This window comes from Mytilus californianus, unplaced genomic scaffold (genome assembly GCF_021869535.1).
Source record: "Mytilus californianus isolate M0D057914Y unplaced genomic scaffold, xbMytCali1.0.p SCAF_2, whole genome shotgun sequence".
Taxonomy (NCBI): domain Eukaryota; kingdom Metazoa; phylum Mollusca; class Bivalvia; order Mytilida; family Mytilidae; genus Mytilus; species Mytilus californianus.
The window spans coordinates 53,394,525-53,421,948 of NW_026262668.1; the positions used below are offsets into that span (position 1 = coordinate 53,394,525).

The following is a 27,424-nucleotide window of genomic DNA, read 5'->3' on the forward strand; positions in this document are numbered from 1 at the left end:
GACGATTTTCAGTCATATTTTAACGTTATTCATATACACAAAAATCTTTTCAAAGCCCTTTCACATGTTAAATGTAACAAGTCCGATTTCAGATAGCCAATTACAACTTTCTATTAAAGTGAAAACGCTTCACTATATGTGTAAATGTCTTTTTGTTCTTTTACACGACGGTTTGGTCGTCTCCTATTGCCGTGTACACAATATATCCGTTTATTTATATATACATTAACTTCATTCTAGTAGTTAATGCCTTTGCAACAACAACAACAACAGAACAAACAAAAAATCAAGCAAAAAAAAAAGAGTAATTATTCAATGATTCGCACAACACAGTCATTACAGTGTATGGTAAACTACTTCTTTCTTTCTTTTTGTTTGTACTTGAACATAAGACTAACAAATGTGCTGAGATGTAAGTATAATATACCGTGACAACTTTAGGAATATTGATTATCACAGAAATGATCACTGTTCCTTCCATGCAATCGAAACCGTTTAAATACACATCGATAAAAGCAACATCTTGCAATATTTTAGGTTCATATTGTCAGCAAAAGATATTAATTGTTAGGCGTAAGTTCACTACATATTTAGATAAAGTTATATACATGTCATGAACATATGTGTATGTATCCAGAAGGACGACATGGAAAATTTATATAAACCAGTTAAGTATGAAAAAAGCTGGTCTCTTTGTTGTTAATTTCCCTTTTAATACTCTGTTGAAGCTGCTTGTTTTATAGGTTGGGAGGATAGACGAGATTCAATGAGAACACATTTTCAATTTATTATTTGGAAAATGGCTAACAAATTTCACTTTGCATTTCATCTTGCAGATGCAGCATGTGATACCAAGATAATTTCAACATATACTAGTGACGTAGTTTTGTCAGCATCTAGTGAATATGCTGCAAGCATTTCTTCACAAGATCACAGTGCAGCAAGAGGAATACTTAATTTTACAGAATTCTCAGCAAAAGATGGCACGGTTTATCATGGAGCTTGGACAGCGGCCAAAAATGATAAACTACAGTACATTCAGGTTAAATATCGGTCAATTGATTTTATCTGTGACCTTGGGAAAACATATAATCAGAAATTTAAAAATGACTAAAAGAAATACACCGTAGGTAGATCAAGTTTATGGGAGAAGAAAATTAGATTGCCTTGCTTTTGTATAACGTGTTAAGAGTTGCATCATACATCGTCAAGATCGGATAAATGGTCTCGTGGTTTCCTCGAGTATGAGAATCATTACCGCGCTGATCAAACAAAATCCTTTAAAAGATATCTTAAACTGGTAATGCTGTTTCTCCACTTTAAAACACGCATTATTCAATCCAAAAATATAATAGAAAATAAAAGATGAAATGAACTACGGCGGCCTATAACTGCTAACTACCTCTTCATTTTAACTCTGGTGGATAGTTGTCTCATTGGCAACTATACCTCATCTCTGCATTTTTATATTTCAAACACTGTGATTAACTCAAATCTTTCGAAAATGTACATACTAAGTCATTCTGCTCCATATGTGGTACTCTTTTTGGTTACAATTAGTAAAATCCGGATAGTTAAAAAAAGCTATGAAAAAGGAATCGTATATCAACAATTCACATGCATGAGCAATGGAATGTTGCAACAACAACAAAAAAAATGGAACGTTCACAATGGAACAATATTGTCGCTTCGTTCTCAAACGGCATTTGTGTCGAATTCTATATATGAAGTTGTAATCGTTGTGGTATCATTCTAACATTTGTTTTTCAAATTTGAATTAAATAATTGTCTATTACAGATTCATCTAAAAAGAGATTACAACATTACAGGAGTTATTACTCAGGGTAGAAATGGATGTTGTCCACAGTGGGTAACACAGTATAGGATATTGTATGGAAATGATTGTAAAAACTTAAAAGTTTTAGACAGTGGTAATGGCACTGTAAGTTCAGGATTTTTAATATTGTTCAATTAAAGCAAATATGCAAATGATATTTCACATCCTGCTTGTCGATGTAACAGTTATGATAACATGCGATAGTTCTGTTAATCATAAAAAAAAATCAAATTGTAACAAAGTTTTAAGTAACAAGCTTTAACAAAAAAGTAAATATGTAGACAAATGGAAGATTATTCTTTATTGAAACCTTTTATGGTATATATGAACGTTCAATTTCTACTTTTAGGCTGACAAGAAAAAAACGGTATTCAAAATTTTCCACATTGCATTCTTACAATAGTAACGTTAAATCGACACATGCGCAATAGTGGGTTAGGAGAATTTCTGTTCACGAGCTTTTTTTATTCAACTGCATTCACGTTGAGTTATTTCAAGAAAAAATATTACTGGATACTGGAATCTATAAATCGAACAAGCAATAATTAGATCACATATGAAATTCCCTATATGCGAACGAATGATTTCTTTATATATGTCTGACTATGAGGTGAATAAATGATAACCGGCCAACGTTTTTTTTTAATTATACATAAGCAAATTTTATAAAAGTCCTTTCTATATTTCTTAAATAATAATACAATTTCATGCATAAAGTTAAATTGTTGTTGAGTTGCAGAACTAAATAAAAATTCTGAAACATATCAATCTTCCGAATTTCCACGTATTTTAAAAGAACACTCCAATCCAAAGGCTATTAAGGTGTATCATCTAGCAACAGTCACAATTTGTAAGGAATTGTCAAGAATTGTTTTAAAAGTTATATATTCAGTTCAATTAGTTTATAAAACAAACAAATGTATGAATTTGCAGCAGTAGTTTAGCATTATCGTTTAGCTATGAATATGAAAAAACTTAATTTCAGAAATTCAGCGGAAATTCAGATCAAGACACCATGGCTACCAACATGTTTAAATTTCCTGTCACTGCTAAGTGCATTCGTATTTTACCCACGGATTGGAATAGCCAGATTTCCATGCGAGTTGAAATCCTTGGTTGCCCCTTAATGACAACAATGTCGCCATCTACTACTTCCAGCCTTACAACAGTTTCTCCATCAACTACAGGACAACATAAGTTTTTTTTGCCAGGTTTGTTTTGATCTATTTAAAATAGAGATTAGAATTTATAAAATGCATACGATTACGCGGTAAAAAAAATTTGGTTTTGATAATCTTCAGAATGAGTGAATTTCAACTATGTCAACATCTGAAACTAAGTTTGGAGGTAGGAGAAAAAAAACAAATGATACAATATAACTGTAGGTTACCGCACATTCAAACTTATCTTAAGGATGTTCGCTACTCTGTTTCAAAATAACAAGCTTTTTAAAAGACTGTTATAAATTGATAGTATATAAATAAAGGAACTAAAAAAGCAGAAAAAAATGAAGGGTCCGTGTGCTTGTTTTCGAGATATAAGCCATTGAAAATTTGGCGGGAAATAACTGTCTCTAGACTTTTCATACATTTAACATTGGCACCCTTTTTCTTTAAAAAAATTATGAAAAAATAACAAGGATTTTATAGCATTTTCAAATATGGCTATTTAAACTATATGTAATAAAATTATGAAAAGAAAAATAGGTGTTAGCGGGCAAAATTTTTATTGGAACTAACATGGATAAAACTAGAGGATTCCGAATATCTGACAAAAAGTCAAAAACAAGAGTAGCGAACATCCTTAAACGTAAACTATTGAATTATTTACTGATCTTTAACTCCTCATCAGGTAACGAAATGATGAAACAGATGAAACCAGAAAAGTATGTATACTATGGTTCTCTTGATTTAAACTCAATCAAAAAAGTATTTACAAATATACCGAACTCCAAGGTAAATTCAAAATGGGAAAAACCATAAAACCTGAGAAAAAAAAACGACGGACTATACCAACCAACCAACGAAACATAAGGAAAACAACTGTCAAACCACACGCAATTCCGTATGATTAAGCGCCTTTTGACTAATAAAAAATACATTATTTGGTCTTAATTATCTCTTTTACAATTTTTATGATATGATTAGAAAATAAAAAAGCGAAAATCTTAATAAGGATATTGATGAATATTTTGTTCTCTATATTTTCCAGTAGAAAACTCTTAAGATATTCTTCTTTCATAATTTTTTTATCCGACACTGCTGTTGACATCTTCATCTCCGGCTTCAGAAATGCTTATACAATATAACACGATATAATCTAAGTTCCACGAACACTGAATATTTTCCATGTCTGCACGAAAGGATATTACCGATAAAATTTCTCTCTAATTAATTACCAAACATTACTGTAAAACTATTTGGAAGGATTTCTTTCTCTTATTTTCGGAACTACATCGCGTGTTTTATTTTATTTTGAAATATTGAGAGAAAAAAATGAAAAAAAGTGAAGGGTTTTAGTAAATCAGTAATATCTATAGACGTCTGTTTATAGCAATGATGAACAACTGGTTAAAACGTGATTAAACTGAATATTAAAACATTTTCTAGCCTCTTTATTCCAATGACAAGGTTGCTTAGTCTCTCTCTTTATCTCTCTCTTTTAAAATTTGTTTTTTCTGTGGTAGTTCAGTAGAGAGCAAAGTGAAAACAACTTTCCCCCAACTGCCATGCCCTACTGCCTGTATTAATGATCGCACTTCCCCCCCGACTGCCATGCCCTACTGGCTGTATTAATGATCGCACTTCCCCCCAACTGCCATGCCCTAATGGCTGTATTAATGATCGCTTCTTGTCAAAACAGTGGCTTTTGTATGTCATAATTTCTTGCTCTTTTATTAACAAAATGTATCACTAAATGATGCATGAATTTTAACACAACGCGTGGAATTTCTAACCAGACTGGAACGAAAAATGTTCCGTGCGTTTTAAATATTTAATTTATTCCCATAGTTTGTGTTACGAGTTGTGAATGTGCGATTCCACAGTGATATACTAGTATGTAATTTCCGAACAGACTGTTACGATATAGAATTATTTTTATGAGTACCATTGTTTGGTTGAAGCATGCAAGTTTTATATTGGCAATATAATACTTCCAAATAGACATGCTAAAAGACATCGGGGATATCAAAATCTTCCCAGTGTTATCAAAACAAATCTTTTTTCTTCCTTTTTTCTATCTTTTTTTGTTCTTTCTGGTGTTATTATTCACTTATTTATTTTGTATTATCTTTTCATTTTTAATAATTGATTGTTTATAATTGCTTATTTATATTAATATCTATATTTCCGTTGAATGTTTTTTTTAAGTGACCAAATACTTTCAAAGCATCGGCCAGCTAAATAAAGTTCTACATTCACTAAATATGAACACAAATTTTCAGTTTTATCAAATTGAAATCAAATCTATCACTTTGAAACTTCAAATTGCTTTCGGTGTATAATTACTTTTAATATATAAAGTGCCTGTAAATTAAAAAAAGAAATATCACCAAAATCTTGACTTCCGAATGACTGCATACTATCTATTTTCGGACAAATACATTTATAAATATACGGAGTGCTTCATAATTTTTATAACAATTTTAGTACTATTCTTACGAGGAATACTCAATCATTTTACAAATTGAAAAAATGACGCATCCGCACAATGATACGTTTGTCCAAAGGTACGTGTGAATAAAAGGAGGTGTTGGGGATACCAAAATGCGAATGTATCCTAAGACACAAATAACCAAAGACATTCACAGCTGCATGTACATGTCTCGACATGTTGAAGACTCTTTTATAAATGAAAGGTTCTTGAAAAATTTTCACCATTAACAAGTTGTCTTGTCCAACTCTAATTGAAAGTGAAAACTTTTGCATTATTTTAGTTTATGTCGCAAGACAAAATGAACAAAACCTGTACCATGACCTCGTCCCGTACAAAATAACTGCTAATGGAGCCAACTTTTTTGTACTAGAGTATAGTAAAATAGTGAAGCTATTACAGGTGCATGCAGTGCAAATTTAATGACAACTAAAAGCAATTTGACCACAACTGTCACTTCATCCAGTATAAAAGATAAAGGCAGTGTTCTGGTCAGTTATCAGCCAAACAGGGCATTTCTTAATTCGCAGGAAGAAACAAATAAAACAACTATAAGATATATGGGAGGATGGAGCCCAGCGAAATCAGACGCTAAGCCGTATATTCAGGTAAGAATTCAGCATTGCCTTTTTAATAGTTTGTTTTTTTAAAGCATTACATACATGTACATGGTTGATTTAAAATAGAATTTTTATTAATTAAGATAAGTATTGTCGTCCCTAAGATTAATTCTGGGGTAAATGTCACCATAGACCAGAGACTAAAAAAATATAATTAAATTTATAATTAATTTATAAAGAACATCTGTGCATTTTGTGGACAATCTTACAAGTGATGGAATAAGAGACAAAAGGACTGCTTAAGCGACCCTGTCATGGAAAAATCAAAATGTACAATTTCTGCAGAGCAATGTAAGACTGAAAATCGAAAAAATGCATGTTTAAAGAAACTACGCGATCCACGAAAATATATGTCCTATGAATTATAATAAGGGATGACATCAAAAGATCAATGTAGGATAAAAAACTTAAATCAAATAGTTTGGGGTAGGGGGGTTAAAATTGCTGCAAGTTTTGTTTATCCAAAATCGATTTTACATATATCCATATTGGTCAATCAATTTTTCCCCAATTAAGTTAAGAGGGGGTGGGGGTGGGGGGTCGGTGAAAAAACTATGTGAATTAAGTTTTTTTTATCCTACATTGAACTTTTGATGTCGTCCCTAACATTTTCACACTATTTCGTATTTCTGCATTTCTCTGAAATTAAAGAAAGTATTTGGCAGAGCACATGGGTACACATCAAAATGGAGAATAATTGTTCGATTAGGTGTATAGATATCAAATGAGAATCGATACAGATCAAGTAAACATTTAATAGATTAGTTTTACATAGGCAAACATCAAATCTCGTATTTTGTATGAAATTTGAAGATTTTTATTGAAAACAATATGACTGACAGGCATTCATGCATACTTCTTAAAGAACCATTACGACAATCATACCATTGGAGACATAAGGTATGCATTTCTAGTGAACTCTGTTAGATTGAAAATTTCTTTAAGCTTTCTCGAAAGGTGTTCGATTCCACTTGCAGGAATTTTATTAAAAAAGAAATTATCATAAAGTAACTAGATTTAGTAATTGTTCTTCAAATATTTCTGTTAGCCTGGATAAACTTGCTAGAACACACCCGCGAAATCGCGGGTATTTAGAGCTTGGTTGAAAGTATGTAAACTGTTGTAGGATGAATATTTGTAAAAGATTTTATGCCTGGAGAATTTCAGAAAAGGTATCAAACTGAGTCATTGGCACTTAGAGACAGGACAATTATTTTAAGCCCTCTTCCTTTTTTCCAAAGTCCGTTAATTTTTTGCTCTCTGTTAAATTCCATGATTTTCGCGTTTCTGTATACTATGAACATACATATAATATAAATAAAGTGTGTTTGCTATTAACTATCATTTCCAAGTTTCTTCTCCAGGGCGATCACTGCTATATTATATAGAGATTCTCTATATAATTTAGGATTATAAACATAGTATTTATGCAGAATAACGCAAAATTAATTGTTTTGTTCCCGCGTAATTATGAAAATCGTGTTTAAAGAGGGGAGTAAAGGAGGGTATCTGCACGGAAGAACGCGAAATAAAATTGCCATTTCACGATGAGCGAACAATTAAAAATTTCTTGCACATTGATCTTTTTATCGATTTCAAGAAACACGATGAATAACGAACCTTTTTCACGGCTGCACGTGAAATAGAAACTTGCAAAACACGTTGCACGATAATAACCCTTTACCCCCTCTTTTAAAGTTTAAAATCGGAAGTCTTGGGTATGACTTAAAAGTCGGTCTGATGACGGAAACAATATCCGGACGCCTTTTTCTTCGTTTTTCTCCCAAAATAACCCAAACTGAATAATCATAAGAATGGATGACAAATGCGACTATGCATGTTACCTATAGGACACAGAGGCATGATGATTAATTTATTGGGGAAGGAAGAGAAGCGACACACAAAATGAGGTCTTCTCGTTTAATAGTATAGATTCGTAGAGTTTATTAGTACGCATTATACAAGTACACTCAAGTTCAGTTTTTCTTGTTAAAACATCAGACTCAAGCTAGCAGCCAATTAGAAAAACTAAAGTTATAATATATCATTATTGTAGACGTTTCATCCCGATGTCAATATTTTGATACTGGTGTGTTGTCTCATTGGCACTCATACCACATTTTCCTATATCTAATTAAGGTGTATATTTTAATTTCAAAAATTTAAATCAAAGAACTGACGTGCTCTTTACTCGGCTGAATCCAATACATGATAATGCCTGGCGAATAAATAAAAAAATGTTCTATCTCAATGTAGACTACTAGCAGATGCTTTTTCAAGTCAAATAACAAACATTTCAGCCACATTTAAGACGTTAACATACTAGACTAGAATTTAACATGTAATCAATTTCTATGTTATTTGGGCATAGAGGATCGAAAGGGATAACAAAAAAAGTTACATGTTAAAAAAGAGAGGAGGAAGGAGCCAAACATTCTATCATACTATATACTACTATTTAAGAAATGAATAAGAAAATTATAAGTTAAAAGACAGCGGTTCAGCAACCTAACATAAAAGAGTAACATACATAGACATCTATTGACTATTTGCGATATTAAAAATTCTATCGGAAATATCGTTTGATTTGATTGAATTCAGAAATTGGAATAATTCAAAGTGCTTGCTAAACTTCAGGGGCGTTGGAGCAAAGGGCAAAACTGACTTACTTTAAGACTATTTGACAATAGAAAAGTTTTTTCTTTAGAATCAACCCCCACACATTACATTGACTCCGAGTCGAATAGTCTATGCTCTTACTCCTAAATACCACGCTCCTAGCGGAGAAGTAGCAAAGACGTATTTCAAATTCTTTGGTTTGACCCGGCCGTGGTTCGAACCCACACTTCCGCACTCGAGGGAGCACGCTACAAAAGGTCCACGAGGCTGTCAAAGTAATCAATTTTGCAAACCATGTGTTACCATTTGTTTTGTGACTACCTTAATATCAACTTAAAAAATTGAAATAATTTGAAAATTCGTTTTGGGGACACCCCCAGACAAATTCCTGGAACCGTCCCTGTTGATCCTTATACAAGCATTTGAAAAAAAAGAAAAATAAGGAAAGGGATAGTATTTTACTTCTGTTTTCTTAACGTTTACTTGAAATTATTTTAATTATGTTATCAAACATTTCTTCTATAAAATGATAAGCAAGCTGTGTATTGGACTCTGTGAATTGTGTATAACATACGCTAATAAATAGATATTAGTTATGTACAATCATGAGATGAGAGTACCTATTGTCTCCGTAATGTTATGTTGATAAACATGTTGAGGTATCTCAGTGATAAATAAATATCACTATTAAGTTACAACTCTTGGAAACTGGTTTTAAATTTAAAAACCTATACTAGTAGGCTTATACTGATTACTTAAAAATACGGACGCACACGTAATAATGTCTTTGAAACAATAATTCTATAAGAACTGTTGTGCAAAATAAATGCCTTCAGTTCCATGTATTAATCCAATGTTACGATGATAGTTGAGCGTTACCAGTTATGTTGATTAGAAGTAAAACTTGATCGATCGATGATGTAACTAAACTAGTGATATTATTCAAAGGTAGATAACTCTGTATAATTACGTTCGTCATATTGTTGTGTATACAAGAACATACCATTCTTAAAATTCATCCGCGTGCATTATGGGTACTAAGATTACATATGTTATCATGGTACCGTTCGTCATTATGATTTTTTACTGATATATATTTCTGAAGACAAAACATGTTGATTACAGATAAATGTTCCAAAAAAATATTTTCATGAAATTTCATTGATAGTGTTAATATATATATGAAGCGATAAAGAATTCCATTTTGCACTCGATAACGTCGGAGTATTTAAATGCAGTAATGAAATCCACACTCAGAAACTGCCATAGCATTTCCCAAGGTCATCCGAGTAAAAAGTGTATGACTCATTAGTAAACTGAAAGGCGATATTTTGTAGGTAGAATTTTCAGATCCGACCATTATTACAGGATTAGTTACTCAAGGAAAAAATGGTTGCTGCAATAAATGGGTAACAAAGTACAAAATATCCTACAGTACAGACTGTAAAACATGGATTGTTTCTGGTGGAGGCTCTGGTCAGGTCTGTATTAAAAAAGAACAAACAAAAAAACAAAAACAAAAACCCCAAAAAACGAAAAAACAAGCACGTTTTTTATGTGCACAAGACACATGTTTCTGTGATAAATCTTGTCAGGCTTTAGGAAATTTCCAGTTTTAAAAAGTAATCGAAGAAACGATATGGATATAAAAAGTAAATTCAATATATTTTCATTAGAATTAAGATGTAAAGCATCTGCATTTGTTTAATATTCCGGTATATAAAACTGAAATGAAAATATTTAGCCTTCAAAAGTGAATTATATATGAGTTCTATTTGGAAGTGATACAATAATCTTTAACAAGTATTCAATAACATTTCAAAATTTTCAGAGTTATTAAACTTAAAATGCTTGGAAAGAGACGAAATGTGTACCACTCAGTAAGGTGAAAGGTGTTATACTTCTCCCGCGGATTCATATTTTTGTTGGAATTTCCTATTATCTATTCAGAATATTGTCTCCTGCATATCCATCCCATATCTGATTATTTTTGTTATGTATTATGTACTTTGTTTTAGATCTTTAAAGCTAACACAGACAGCGATACACCTGTCACTAACATTTTACTCTGTCCTACTGCTGTCAAATGTCTTAGAATACATCCAGAAGAATCGAATAACGAGATAGGGATGAGGTTTGAATTAATTGGATGTCAAATTCAAAATGGAGGCATTTCGGCCAGTTATGTTACACCATCTGTTACGCAGGGCAATCAAGTGACAGTTCCGCCCACAAGTCCATCAACACAAGCAATTAGTTCGGCAGTACATAGTGTATCTGTGAATCAACAACAAGTTTCAGGTTTATAAAACATATAACATGTGTATGGCAAATGGCAAATGGCATTAATAACATCTGGTATAAAGACAGATCATTTGTTCACGTTTTGCCTAAAGAACAAAGCGTGGATACATGCACTGTATTTTAATCATATCTATCGTAAGAGAAAATAAGATAATAGTCTGTTTTCACAGACTTTTTCCAGCACATGTAACTTAAAAATCACACACTACGCACCAAAATATTACGATACTGGACATTTTCTTGCTTTCATTTACCAATTTTAACGAAAATCTACATTTTTAGTATACAAATACTGAGAAATAAAATTCTTTTAAGAAAAGGACCAAATTTGGAATTAATACTTTTTGAAATATTAGATTTGATAAATCTTGTAGAAAGAAAAAGGAATGAAATTTAAAAGGTGAGCTATTTTTTAAAACTTACTATATTTATAGAACACTGACTTGGTGATTTTACTTTTTATCTATGCTGTGTCCATCTTGAAATGCATTTTATTTTATTGTTTCATGGAATGATATTTAGTATGAAAATAAGTGCTGACAAGACTATAAGGGCCATTTTAAGAGGTAAACAGACGCACACAATTCAATCGAGTTCATCAAAGGATTTTCTTTTTTTTTTCTCTCGAATTTAGAAACCTTTCAATTCACATATATCAAATTAAAGTAGTAATAAGAAATGATAAAATATCAAATTTTAAACAAATATCATTTAAAGTGACATTCGCGCAATAATAGATTTACAGTTTTGGTTATTTACAGAAGAAATAGGTACTGTACTTACGCCGACTGATCTTGATAGATATGTTACGATCTTGATAGATATCTTACTTATTTTTGTTCTCTTACCGTGAATTCTTAACTCACAAAAAGACAGAAAAACAGAAAATATCTATCCCTCATGTAGAGCTCAACCGATCTCCAAAAACAATATATACAAGAACTTATTCAAAAAGTGGAAGATTTTTCAGATCAAAATAATTATAGCGACTTCGAAATAATGTGGTTTTACTGAATGCTATCATATTTTTAGTTTGTAGGTAGTCTTCGAGTTAAAATTTGCTTTATTGTTAGGCGAACCACAAATTCTTCTATAGCTATTCTGAATATATAAACAAATTGGATAATCACGCTCTACAGGCTAATGATAACATTTTTGCACTTTCAATAGTAGTAAAGGAGACTCGAAAGATACCAAAGGGACATTCAAACTCATAAGTCGAAAATAAACTGACAACGCTATGGCAAAAAAAAGATAAAAAAAGACCAAAAAGATAAACAACAGCACACAAAACACAACATACAAAGATAAAGACTGAGCAGCACAAACCCCACCAAAACCCGGGTATTTATTAATGATTTCATAGTCCACCTAACACACGTGCAAATACTACATCATTGTATTTATACATTATCATGTAGATTAACTGTAGCCATTATTTTTTTTCTTACAGGACAACATTGCAATTCATCATTATTTTCAAATATGCCATACAAAGGGAACATAACCATGACATCTAGTAGTGAATTGATGAAGGCTGATAAAACTAATGATTTTAGTGCAGATAGAGGTCGTTTGCATGCTAAAGAAACCATGACGATAGGTGTTACACTACATGGCGGTTGGTCTGCTGCAGTCAACAACTTAAATCAGTTTATCAATGTAAGGTTTAAATAAATGATTAAGGACAATTTTCATTTATCCAATTAGGAAGAAAATATTTCCTCTTGGTTGTTGCTGATGAAATGAATCAAAGATTATTCCATTCGTAATAATGTAAAACCACCTGCTATTTTGTACGGAATCTATAATTTGCATTCACACACAGATGATGTTAATTGTCTGCTTCATTTTACAGTGAACCTAGTGATTTTATGGATTTCATTCAGAATTGAATGCTTCTTTTTATCATTTTATTGGGTAGTAAAAGCGTTGACCGAAGCAAATTTTGTTGGAAGCGTAATAAAAATGTGCGCACGATCACCACTTTTACAACCCTATGAAATTATATAAATAAGCCCTCAACTCTTATAAATTCTTTTTTTGTTGTTGCTACAACCATGAAATTACGAGTTATATCAAGATTTTCTTTTTCTTTTCAATGCATTAATTTAATATTATCACGGATGGCACTTGCAGTCATAACTAGTGTATCAAGTTTATACCGGAAAAAATATAATATTGGATTGCATAACGATTGTTGTCAGCTAATCAAAGGTAAAATCACAAAAATACTGAACTCCGAGGAAAATTCAAAAAGGAAATTCCCTAATCAAATAGCAAAATCAAAAGCTCAAACACATCGAACGAATTGATAACAACTGTCATATTCCTGACTTGGTACAGGCATTATGTAGAAAATGGTGGATTGAACCTGGTTTTAAAGCTAGCTAAACCTTTCACTTGTATGACAGTCGCATCAAATTCCGTTATATTGACAACGATGCGTGAACAAAACAAACAAAACCAATATGTAAACATGTCACAAATAAATGAAAATTGTCCAAAACTATGGATTCCAATGAAACATACATATAATGAAATTATTATGAAATAACCAACACTGTGTACTTTTCAGATGTGTGTGCGTGCTTGTGTGTGTTTTTTGTATATATAGTGCAATGCGATTTGGTGCCACGATATCTCAGTAGCATGAGTTCGAATCCCGGCGAGGGAAGAACAAAAATTTGCTTACGCAAATTTACAGATCTAACATTGTTGGGCTGTTATTTAGACGAGTTATATATAATATATACATATATAAATGTCTAAGAATATAACTTAAACACGCTAATTGATACATTAAAAAAGTTCTATTAGATTTTAATTTAAATAGATATACGCAATATTTCGTTAGACAAACTAGCTTCATCAGGCGTGTGCATCTATCCAGATGAAATCGGATGCAGGACAAAACACATCACAAACTTTCCTTCGTTCTTTTTAATATTCAAATTCTATGATAAGGTGTCCCGTATCAGTTAATGTTGCGAAATTTAAAGTTATATCAGATGTTTGATGTTTTTATGCCAAAAAAAAATGTACATTTACTGTACTTTTGCTCACTTTGAAAATTCAAACGAAACTCGTGTTACTAAATTTGTATGAAAACTATATAGATGTCCAAAGAATTGCCCGCTTAGCACAAAATGAACGTAAATGCATTACATGTGCATTCTCAGTGACAGAAAACTTGCATTCAACAAGATTTATGATCCAAATTTGCACACAAGATTTAAATAGTACAAATGCTCAAGTACATAGTGGTACATGTATGTTGATAGTGCGCTACAGAATAAAAAAAAAATATCTATAAACAGTTGTGTCCGATCCAATGTCTCCCGGGCTTATTTTTAACATTTTGAAGGTCAAGACACGTGAATATACATAACGCACTGGTGTTAATACAAATAAAAGATTTACAAACACATCAAACGAATGGAAAACAACTGTCATATTCCTGACTTGGTACAGGCATTTCATAATATAATAGCAACAACGGACAAAAATAATAAAATTTTATGCTTAACCCATTCTCTTGTTTATTTTGTAGTGTTATTACGTTAATTGTTTTATAAATAAAAAAACTTCCTTGCATGAACTTAAATCTTTATAGGTACAATTACCCAGTCTTTCAACAATCACTGGAGTTGTAACTCAAGGTAAAGATGGTCCAGGTAAAGAATGGACAACAAAGTACAGAGTATTATACAGCGAGGATTGCAAACGTTATAACGTGATACATCCTGTATCAGGAGGGGTAACCATTTTGTACTGTATAGTATCTACATTTTGATTTTTATTCAGTAAAAAAATAAAGCAATTTTGAATACAAGTTTTATAAAAAAAAAAATACTAATTTTAAATATTTCCCTTTTTTATCTTGTTTTATCTTTTAACTTTCTTTTTTTCGTGTCCTACACTTATGTGGTATACAAATGAATGATCGTTGTACGTTGTTTTGTTCTTTTATTCTTCCGACTTCATTTAGCCGCAACTCATCTCCAACTCAGTTACTGGATTTCAATGAACTGAGTTATTGTTGGCATTCGGGTCATATTCTTTATTCTGAATATTTTAGGTGTTTCCCATAACAAGAGCATAGACTCTACAAAATTGTACAATTATCTTCTATATGTATCTCCTCTTTAAACATTGGCTGAGTTTAAATGAAACTTTCCAGCGAATATTCTTTAAGTATGCCATGTGCACTTTTAATTTACTATTGCTGATCCAGATAATTTTTTGTTTGGGGGTGGGGTTCCACAGTAATGCATAGCCATTATCTATCAAAAAGTGCAATATTGAAATAAAATAATGTATATATAAAGACCAATGTGTTTTAAATTAACACACATGTAAACGATAACATTTTTATAAATTTCCTGTTACAAAACTTTGAATTTTTCGGAAAACTAAGGATTTTCTTATCCCAGGAATAGATTACCTTAGCCGTATTTGGCACAACTTTTTGGAATTTTGGGTCCTCAATGCTCTTCAAATTTGTACTTGTTTGGCTTTATATCTATTTTGATCTGAGCGTCACTGATGAGTCTTATGTAGACGAAACGCGCGTCTGGCGTATTAAATTATAATCCTGATACCTTTGATAACTAATTATATGATATGTATGTTTAGGATTATCAAGATATAACCCACTAAAAGCGTCTGAGATTAGATTTGGCATGTACTAGTACGTTGAAATCGTATATTAATTACCCCTGGTTATTGGTGGGTTTTGTGTTGCTCAGTCTTTATTGTTCTTTTATGTGGCGTTTCGTACGATGTTGTTTGTCTTTTCGTCGTGTTTCTCTTTGTTTTGCCGTGCGTTTGTCAGCCTCTCTTCGACTTGTAAGTTTTGATTCTCATTCTAGTATCTTCCGTCTCTTTTTTTTTACAACTGAATTGCGTTTTTTATACATTAAACAGTTTCAATCAAACGCATAATTGAAAAGAAACAAGTGCCTAGGCATTAGCCAATAACCAGTAGTAATACGTCTTGTGATTCCTTTTCCAGATATTTCATGGAAATACAGATGAAAATTCTGAAGTTACAAATATGTTCAGTCGTCCAGTTAAAGCCCTGTGTGTAAAAATAAATCCAGAAGCATTCAACAATCGTATTTCAATGAGAATTGATCTGATTGGTTGTTATAGAGTAGCTATGCAACAATCGTCTGCTCCATCAGCAGCAACGACATCAAGATTACAACATACCTCAGCACAGACACCGACATTTACACCAACTAAAACAACTGTGACACTAGTAAAACCCACCCAGGGTAAACTATGTCACAATTCTTTAATTAATAACTCAACCCTGAATAGTCATGTTAATTTGACAGCGTCAAGTATATTTCATAATCCTACTACTGGAACAACTCCTTCAAGGGCTATCCTGGACACTAAAACTGAAAGTTTACAACAATACGGCACAATGCTCGGAGGCTGGACACCGGCTCATGATGGTAAACAATATATACAGGTAAACTTAATGTCTGAATTGATTTATTTTAGGTCAGAAGTTTATTACTTATAAACTCCATTATTTTTTTAATGAAAGAGTGTTGATTGGTCATTTGTAAGACTATCTTCATAAAGGCAATTTGAATTCTAAACTGTTTGTCGAAGAAAGAAACAACTTGTCAGTTGTATAAGATTTAGACTTCTGAATCAAGTGGAATGCGATTATTGTGGGATCTCGGATGATTTAAAATATGAAAAGGAACTTATTTTGTTTAAAAATTGCGGAACTTGAAGTTTGCCACACCTAGATTGAATTGTGTACATAAAAAATGGGGACAAGATAATTCGTCACCACCGTAACCAATTTGATAAGCATATATTTTTCTGTATTTGTCTGGAAAAATAACTCTGTTGGTTACTATGGTCAAATTATATTCCTAGTGATTTGTTTTAAGATTTTAAGTGACAACTTTTAAAATATTCAGCACCCGTACATGCATTTATTTCTACATTTATATTATTTCTCGCGTCTTTGTTTGTATTAAGCCAATTACTGTGAAAATGCTCTTCAAGAAGACCTTTTTAATTGATAAAAGCCATAACTATGCTGATATATAGATTCTACCACTGCACTGACAAGACGTTTATCCGCTCGAGACAGTTAAATCTTCAAATTGAAAAATTTAAAACGCGAGCCTTGCTAAGCGTTTTTAATATTTAATATTAAACTGTCGGATGTGGAGAAATATCGTTTTCCATGAGATTCGGTGCAATCTGTTTCTCTAATGACATTGTCAAATTGGTGAAGTTGGTACAAATTATTTAATTATTTCCTTCTTTATGTACATGATTGCTGTCAGGACACATGTTGTAGCCATAGTAGCTAGCAAAGAAGTCAACACAATTGTTGTAGTTTCGCATTTGTACTCCATTCATATACTAAAAAACGAGATATCGAATTCTAAAACTAAGTAATGCAGTTACTTACTATACTAAAAAGGATTAAACATACATGTACACGTCTGCTACAACTCTAATTTAAACTTATAGAACAGGATAAGAATCAATTAAAGGTCCAATTCAAGAAAAACTGATGGAAACAATTGTGTGTGTATGTTGTGTACAAGATGCAAGTTTGTACAAATTATAATTTGTACAGAGTTTTTGTACAAGTTATAAGTTTTTTGACACATACCTTTTTGCACCAGGTGATAAAAGTTTATCTTCTAAAATTTATCAGCTTAATGTCTTAAATTCAAATTTATATACTTCAACTTAACATTTAGTGCTATTCTCCTTGTCCTAAAACTGGAAATAATGACACCTGAATGGTCTAAATTCTATTTTTATTTTTCTCCTTATACCAAAATCATATCCATAAAAAGTCATTTTGTGTTGTTATAATGTTTTTTGTATCAATGCTCAGTATTAGACTGCATCATGTAGTCATGGAAATATGTCAGAAATATGTGAAACAAAAGACTGTGTGCTTGTATCATCCATTTGTGTTAAGCGGTTCATAAAACACTGATAACTTGTACAAAAATTCTGTACAAATTATAATTTGTACAACATTACAATTTGTACACAACATATATATATATATATAAATAAAAGTCATAAAAATTGAGCAACGATACTAATATTTATACAAGTATCAATGTCATCCTTTACGGTGTGTATTAATATATAAACCAACTTCAAGCATCTAAACATCATGTCCTGTGGTACAACTCTACACTAAAGATAAACAAAAGATATATTTTATAGTCTTATTGACCGAATGGTCAAGACCGTTAGGCGCAGCGAATGTGATGTTTCAGTTGACGTCTCATTATCTTGAGTTCGAATTCCGCTGAACTAGATCAATTTCCAATAAGGTATAAACAAGTTTTTTTACATTGTTATGCTAAATTTAAGACATACAAAGTATAAATATATATAGAGAAAACACCGTGCAGCTCTGGTCTCGGCTATATAATGGAGAACATATATCACAGAATTGTTAAAGGTTTAGAGACATATATTGAATTTAAAACAAGCCATGTAGAAAGAGAATGACCAACTAACAATTGTAATATTGCGTTGTCTAGTTGGCATTTGATCCTTTCAAAGCGTTTTATTGTTGTATACGTCTTTAATAGAATGTGGTTCATATAAATGTATATCAAACTGTTGACATACTGTTTCCAGGTTGGGAGATGGTTGGGCGCCCGCTAACATGTTTACCTCGTCACATTCTGTATGTGCCTGTCCCAAGTCAGGAGCCTGTAATACAGTGATTGTCGTTTGTTGCTGTATCTCATATTTTATTTCGTTCATTGTTTTTTACATTTATCAGGCCGTTTGTTTTTCTCGTTTGAATTGTTTTACATTTGTCATTTCGGGGCCTTTTATAGCTTACTATGCGGTATGGGTTTTGCTCATTGTTGAAGGCTGTACGGTGACCTAAGTTGTTAACCTCTATGATTTTGGTGGAGGGTTGTCTCATTGGCAATTATACTACATCTTCTTATTTTTATGTTTCCAGGCTACATTTTCCAAACCACAAATGATAGACAAAATCATAACTCAAGGAGTAGACAACAGGCAACAATGGGTGACCAAATTTTCCATACAGTATAGTCAGGATTGTGTCAACTGGCAGCAACTTCAGAATCCTAAGGTACAAATGTATATTGAGAAAAACACATTTAATTAAAAAAGTACAAAAAAGGATTTAGGGTTTTAATATCTGAATACGGATCGATATTTTATAATGTGAATAATTATTATGCTAAAACGTATCTACATTTGAGTTCTCAAATAGAATGATATGTATGATCTGTAATGCGTTTGTTTAATTTGATGATTTTTTTCTTTCTCTATGTTCAATCTGTCTGTAATACATGCGAAACAAATGACAGTTTCATAGAATTCAATTTCAGAACAGCAAGTCATATAATTGAAAGTCACAATAACTTTTCAATTGTATTATCACATGTTTCATTCAAATAACGATCCTCAAGGCGACTAATGAATTATAAGGTAATTGCTCGCAGCTAAAATAGGCAATAAATCGAATAAACTCATCATAGATACGATTTAGTGCATATGGTTAAGACACTGACCTCTTGTTAAAGACAGTTTGTCAAAGGATTGAGGTCTTGTTGTTGAATTGTTGATTGACAGTGCCATTGACGCCTATATTATTTCCTTTTGTTCATATATGTGAAGTAGTATTGAAAACGACACTCGTTAAAAATAGGATATCTTTATGAAACAGAGTGTCACTTATACAACCTATAACTAATTATAGGTTAGGCTTTTTTTCTACTACCAACAGTAGCTTCTGTCATAACATATGACATGGTGATTAAAAAAAAGGAAGAACATTCGACGGGGGGCAATCAAGTAAAATTAGTCGAGGAAAGTGCTTTAAAATTATAGTAATCTGTATAAAAGGATATCAATTGTTATTTTGTTTTCTTAATTTGTTTATCATTTCAGTTTTTGCCATTTTTGCTGTTTGTTTGAAATTCCAACAAATATTCGAAATTTGGATATTTATCCTTTTTTTTTTATATAGGAATTTAATGCTAATACAGATGACAAAACAAAAGTTACCAATAAGTTTGGTTGTCCAGTGTTTGCTAAATGTGTGAGAGTTTACCCATCAGATTGGCACAACCATTCCGGCCTCCGATTTGACCTGATAGGATGTGAAATTATAGGTATGGTCGTTTTAACTACTTTATCTTAAGTGTGACATTAATCTTTGTATGTGGGGATCAAATGAACAATTGCTTGAAAAACAAAATAGCCTTAATTAACAGAATAACAACTACAATTTAGTGCATAGTTGTATCATTGGCAACACATATACTAATAGTTCAGTACAATCCACGCCAAAATCTATCAATATGAAGTGATATTAAACACATACACAGCATCCAGCGTATTATAAAGAAGTAACTAATATTAATATGAAGTATTATTAAATGATATGAGCAAATCAGCCCTAATACGGATAAATCAGCATGTGTAATACTGATGACGTTGCCCCGTCGATATAAATCAAAGAGTTAATATCGCTTTTCGGACAGGGCCAATACGGAAAAAGCCGTATTGGCCCATGGGCTAATACGGGACGTTCACTTCCGGTTTTAATTTTCTCACGCCTAAGCTTACTTAACTTTGGACGTATCGTTGTGCATAAAATACATTTGTATCATATTTTCTAACTTAATATCATAAAAAAAGTTTAAATGATGTTCAGTGTTTTGTGACGTCTTGAAACGGAAATATTTCACATCCTTTTCGAGTTCGACTTTCAATTATTATCACTGTTTCATTTCCGTTGATCAATCACCAGACGATTCAAGAGTAAGAAAAGTTAAACTGTCTGATTTATTTTTCCCAGCTCTTTATATTTGCTAGATAAAATGAATTGTAATAGCATAAGATTAAGTACTTGGACGAGAAATCAGAAATTACATCTGACAAGTTGACAAAAAATCCAACGTGAATGCGAAAAGACTCTGAGTTCAGATATCTTCTTCACGGTAAGTTTCTTAGTTAAATCGAATAATTAAAATCATTTAATAAAAGTGTTATGAACTGGCTGTTTCTGTATTGGCCCTGTTATAGATTCTCGATCAGCTGTATTGGCCCTCGACTCTTCGAGTCTCGGGTACAATACAGCTAACATCGAATCTATAACAGGGCCAATACAGAAACAGCCAGTTAATAACACTATAATATTAAACATATACACAACATCCACATATTATAAAGAAGTACCTAATATGAATATGAAGTAATATAAAAAAACATACACAACATCCAGCGTACTATAAATAAGTAACTTATATCAATAGGAAGTAATATTAAACACATACACAACATCCAGCGTACTATAAAGAAATACTGAATATCAATATGAAGTAATATTAAGCACATGCACATAACTGTTAAGTAAATGTTAATGTAATTCGTCACTGAGACTGTTAAAAGTCTTTAAATGTAAAATACTGCAACATTTAAACTCGGATAATGTCAGTTACATATGTCGACTGTTTCATAGGAGGAGTGTGATTGTAATAAACAGTTTATAAATTCTGGATTATTCGATATATATAAACGATATTAGCTCTATTAAATTACAGTTTTATAACAAAATAATAAAATGTTTCAAACAAGAGCTTTTGTGAAAGGTGTGTACTAACTTAAGCGCATCTAGATCTTAGCCTGTCTAGATGCGGAGTCTTTTATAGCCGTTTTCATTGTACATCGTTTATTACTAATTGAAACACTCCTTTGTATGCTTGAACAAGAAATGTACCAGGAAAACGATTTTTATTTATCCTTGATAATTTCTACGATTAAGAAAAGTTAATTCAAATGATGACATAGAATGCAGGTTAACTAAACATGCCAAATCCGCTTCTTTTTACTTTTGTTTGCAGGTTTCGTTTAACGCGTTAAATGCAGCTCTTAAAAATAAGAATTACCTTTAATCAAAATTAGCAACTTATTCTGGTATTGCCATCCTCTTGACTCCCTCGAAAGATGACTTACTAACTCAGTATCTAGATACCATATCTAAAATGAAAGGGCCAGGCTGTGAATTTTTATCTTTTTTTTTATAAGATTACTAGATTAGAAAAAAATATGGCATAGAATTGATGAGCTATTTGTCAAATTAAAAATGAGTAATGCGAGATATAACAGACAAACGCAAAAATTTAAAAGAGAGGCAAACAATACAAAAGGGATACTCAAACTCATAAGTCGAAAACAAACTGACAATGCAATGGCAACAATCGAAAAACGATCAAAAGACAAAGAACATTATACAAAACACAACACAGAAAACTAAAAACTGAGCAAACGAACCCCTCTAAAAACCGGGGGTGATCTCATCAGGTGCCCAGGAAGGTTAAGAAGATTCTGCTCTATATGTGGTACCTGTCGTGCTGCTCATATCAATACAAATCCGGTGATAAAGTTTAATTCGGTTGGTCACATTCGAGGAACGAATTTAAGATTAAACCTACGATTTTGTTTTGTGTTTCAAGCTCTTGATCTGAATAAACCTTCAATGTGGACGTTGAAAATCAGGAAACTGTTATGTTGGAGGTGTATAAATAAATATGGAGATTAAAAAAAAAATTACGGAACTGAAAAAGTTGCTAAAATGGTCTACAGTCAACTTGAAAAACGAAAAGATCACTCTGTTTTCTATAAAATTCATACCTTCCCAATGTACTTATACCGAAATCATAAGTGCTAGGTCTCAGATTGAAACAACCAAATTCTTATAATGCAATGCATAAAACGAGTTCTGAAATCTGTCCGAGGACACATCAGTACCTATATTAGACGCGAAAACCAATATTCTAGTGTTCAAGTTACACTAAATAGCACACACTCCTTAAATCTAACTGTAGATGTAAACTCATCAAAGATACCAGGATTCGGTTTCATAAAAAAACTTACGATTAGGATTGATCGTAAGTCATGAAGAATTCAATATACTTACGATCAATCTTAGACTTCAGGCTTATAATTTTGTACGCCAACGCGCGTTTTGTTTACCAAAAACTAATTAGTGACGCTAGAATAAAAAAAAGTTAAAGAGCATTGTAGAAAAGAAAAAAAGAGTTACAAAAATAAGTTATAACAACAAGATAGTGGACAACACAAAGCAAGAAAGAAATCAAAGTGTCTCGAGATCTGGTGATAATTTGGATGCATTTGACCATCTCCCGTTTTGTAACTGGAACAACTAAGAATTCCAATATATGAGCATAAACAGCGCCATGACCGCATAGTACGCCCGTCGCCCTTTTAGCTCGTCCTTAAGCTTTAAATGAATTTATATGTTCAACTAGAAATTCTGTGAGCACTGCTCAAAAAGACTGCCCCCCCCCCCCCCAAAAAAAAACTCACTGACACAAATGATGAAAAATGAACAGTTTTCGACGATTTTTCAACGAATACAGTTCTGTAACTCCGCAATGTCATATCAGAAATTACCAAAAGGGAGCTTATTTCAATAGAAATGAACAAGTAATCAAAGTTTCATGAAAACTGCTCTAAGCGTTTTTGAGTTATTGTCCGAGAACTGGAAAATCGACCCTGTTGTATGCATAAAGTCCCAATACTCCGAAACGTAAAATAATATATTTTTTTTAAAATCTGAAGGAAACGAATGTCAATATATATAAACAATTCACCAAAGCATTTTTGAGTTATAGTCAGAAAACTGGAAAATCACCAATTTTTTTATGAATGAAATCTTATAACTCGGAAATAATAAGACAATAACCAGTTCTTTGATATAGATTTAAAAAAGATAATTTGATTGATAACCCTTCATGTGTTTTAATCAAAATTTTTTTACGGGATTGCCTTTATAAAAATAGACTTAGTATTTGAACAGATCTATAGAAGCGCTCTTTAAGACAAAATCTATCCAATGCACAAAAATCAAGTTGAAATATAAAATTAAAAAAAGGTTACTTTCTATTTAATATACCCACATAAGATGTAATTAAGTCCTTTGTTTACCATTTTTGTTGGCTGTAACCGTGGAGTTCGTAAAATTTCGTAAAAACTTTCGAGCTTTTAGTAAACATGAAAACGTGAAATTGCTAAAATTCTTATGTTATTATTCCTATGCACTCATTTTCTTAGCATCTTTTACCTTCTTTTATACATGGCAACAAATTTATTTCGTTACTTGTTATTCGCCATATATAAACCGCCAGAGAATTCTATGTAATATTTAAAAAAAGAAATCAAAAGTCAAAAGCGTACACCAAAACGTTGTGATTAGCTAACAATGTCATCAATAATGTAAATTAAGCGTTTGCCATGAGATTTTATTCCATTAGTTCATCAGCACCTACTTATTGTTGGTCATGACTCTCATTATTTATAATCATGTGTATTAGATAATTATTTGTGAATGACAGTTGAAAATATTTATACTTGCTGATTCAAACATAAAATGTCAACAGATACGAATTATAAATAGCTGCTAATAGGTTGTGTCATATTGAAGTAACAGAAAAGTACAGTTGTATTGTTATAGTAAAACTTATTAGTATTATCATGATTATGTCCTTTTCAAATGTCTCCAACAATATATGAGTGTTTGACAATGTGACAAAGCCAACAGATAAAAGAGTCTCTGACCTAAATATATGTATATAATTGAGAACGCTACATAACCGATAAATACTAAAGCATTTTTTTAAATAATAACAACAATAAAGGTACAAATTTTATTGCAACAGATGCAAAAGACCAACTTTAGAAAACACGTTCTTACTGATTAACTGTTTTGGTCTCGTCCGGAATATAATGAAATATTTGCTACTGGACGTTAAAAAGCAACTACAAATTAATCAGAGTTTAGATCTCTTCAATTAGGTTCCAAGCAGTAGAAATAAGTAGTTATGAAACTCATTATTTATAATCATAACTATTGGTTTCAAGATAATTACCTGTGCATGACAGTTGCATTAGGTCATTCACACTTGTTATTTCATATTTAAAATCGTCAACAGATACGTATTATATTTCAAAATTAGATTGTAGTGTATATATGCTGTCATTTTTAAGTAACAGAAAAGTACTATAAATTTACAATAGTAAAACTAATTAGAAATATGTCATTTTCAAACGTATCAAACAACACATATTACTTAATTATTAATATTCTATACTAATTATTACTTTTTTAATTATAAACTTAAGTCATATTGTGATTATCGTGTTAAAATTAATTTCCAAACCCTTCAGTCTGAGTGCTCATAGAAAGAAAAAAAGAACAAAAAAAAAACAACACATATTAAGATTTATTTATTATTAACATGGAAGTCACTATAAGATGCAAAGCTTAGTAGTAATTTTATTTTAAGGATTTTTTTTTTACATAATGTTTATAAATGTATTAACTGTTTTTGACATTGATATTTAAATCATTAATTATAATTCGAAAATTTAAATGAGTCCCCCGATTTGAATTTGGTTGTTTGTTCCAATTTAGACAACAGTAGTTTATCGATGTTCAAATTCATCAATCGATTAAAATGAAAAATCAGGAAAACAAACAAAACCTAAGGGAATCGCATGAACTCCAAAAAGGAGCGAGATCGAGCGCGTAGACAGAGTAATCGTCTCCTGCTATGAAATCATCACCCGCCATGCAAATTCACTGTTAATCAAAATATCACAATCGGGACTAGGATACGAAAATTATATATGAGACGACTATTTGGTTATTTGAAGGTCTAAGACTGCGAAAACATTTTGCTAGTAACTTGAGACACTGAAGCATCATATCGGTCAACCAGTTGTGATGGTTGCTGTAAAACTTATGTATAGTCGATTTTAGTTGGTCGTTCTTCCTAATTACTTTGAAAGCCTTACATGTAGCAAACAACCAATTCAATCTTCAACAAAAGACAGATGTCGATACAATATTTCAATGCACTGATCATATTATTTAGTGTTCAAATTTCTGTTTTTTGTTTTACATATAGTCATGTGTAAACTTTTTATTATGATATTGTGGTAAAGTTTTGTTTAAGAGTTGACAGTATACAAAAATAGATACTAATAAATTAATCGATTTGAAGACAAGAACCATTCATTAAATATTTACCATTTCGACGATTTTTAATTAAAAACTTGAATTAAATAATAAAGCATATTTTGATATTGAAATTTTAAATAAGACATTGTAAAACACTTCAAAACAGTGATAAAGAAAAGACAACAACTGACAAGGTTTCTGACTGGGGACGGGCAAAATGTATATGAGGAAGGAGTTGGGTGAAATGGTTTTGTGAGTCCTCAGATTTTTTTTTATGTTTGAAATGAATACTACAAAACACTTTGTATATCTTAATCTTTTATCTTTCATTTTTCTCTCTTTTTTATATTGTATCCCTATTATAAACAATATTCACCAGGATTGTGAGAAATATGCAAAAGAGAGGCGGAAGATACCAAAGGGATATTCAAACCAATCAGTCGAAAACAAACTTACAATACCAAAGCAATAAAAGAACTAAGTTCTAATGACCCCCGCGTTGCACATATTTTATCTGTTCTGTCCAAGGGCAATAAATAAAAAAAAATGGTTTTATTCTTTAAAACTTTTTTTAAAATTATCTTACTTGAGAGTTGAAAAGCAATTTCCGATAAATTTAATATTTCCAAGGGAAATTCATTAAACATTTTTGATCGACACTCATTTTCGAAATTGTCCGATATATTACTGTTATTCACTTTGATATGAATTTGATAAAAAATCTGGAAAAAAATCTACACGTGAGAGCACTTACAATGCAAATTTCCATATAATTTATATTTCTTAAGGGGTATAACTCTTTTAAAAATAATTGATCGTCACTGATTTTCGAACTCGTCTGAGACATTGCTGATATAAACCTACAATATAAGTTTCATAATAATCTGGAAAGAATTGTACACATGAGAGCGCTAACGATTCAATTTTCCATATAATTAAGGTTTTCAAAGGGCCTAACTCTTTTAAAAATAGTTGATCGGCACCGATTTTCGATTGTACATGTGAGAGCGCTAACAAGATCGGACGGACGGACGCCCAGTATTTATATGTCCCCCGTAACGCGTTGCACAGGGGACCAAAAAAGAAAAACGACAAAAAGACTAACAACAGTACACAATGAAATAAAAAACTAAAGAGACGGAGCAACACGAACCCCACCAAACAGAGAGTGATCTTAGGACTGTTCTAAAATACTTTTGGATAAAAGCTCTGAAATGGACATTCCGTTTGAACATCAAAACTTATGAAATCATATTATGACTGTATTCAGTATTATATACAATAACTTTTATCGTTGCATACATATCTATCATTTCTATTATTTCAGATGTTCCG

General features: G+C 31.7%; 1 protein-coding gene across 1 annotated transcript; it reads left to right on the forward strand.

The window, feature by feature from the left end:
- Nucleotides 1-315: 315 nt before the first annotated feature.
- Nucleotides 316-11,039, forward strand: LOC127728990 (EGF-like repeat and discoidin I-like domain-containing protein 3). The gene is made up of 6 exons (XM_052236565.1): nt 316-348; nt 1,799-1,942; nt 2,823-3,034; nt 5,958-6,099; nt 10,068-10,211; nt 10,749-11,039. The coding sequence occupies exons 1-6, from the start codon at nt 316-318 to the stop codon at nt 11,037-11,039; spliced, it is 966 nt and encodes a 321-aa protein (XP_052092525.1).
- Nucleotides 11,040-27,424: the final 16,385 nt, after the last annotated feature.

Coding starts and splice junctions, on each gene's coding strand:
- LOC127728990 (XM_052236565.1), top strand. CDS start 316: ATGATTCGCACAACACAGTCATTACAGTGTATG. Junction 349..1,798: donor CACAGTCATTACAGTGTATG/GTAAACTACTTC, acceptor TGTCTATTACAG/ATTCATCTAAAAAGAGATTA. Junction 10,212..10,748: donor CTGGTGGAGGCTCTGGTCAG/GTCTGTATTAAA, acceptor ACTTTGTTTTAG/ATCTTTAAAGCTAACACAGA.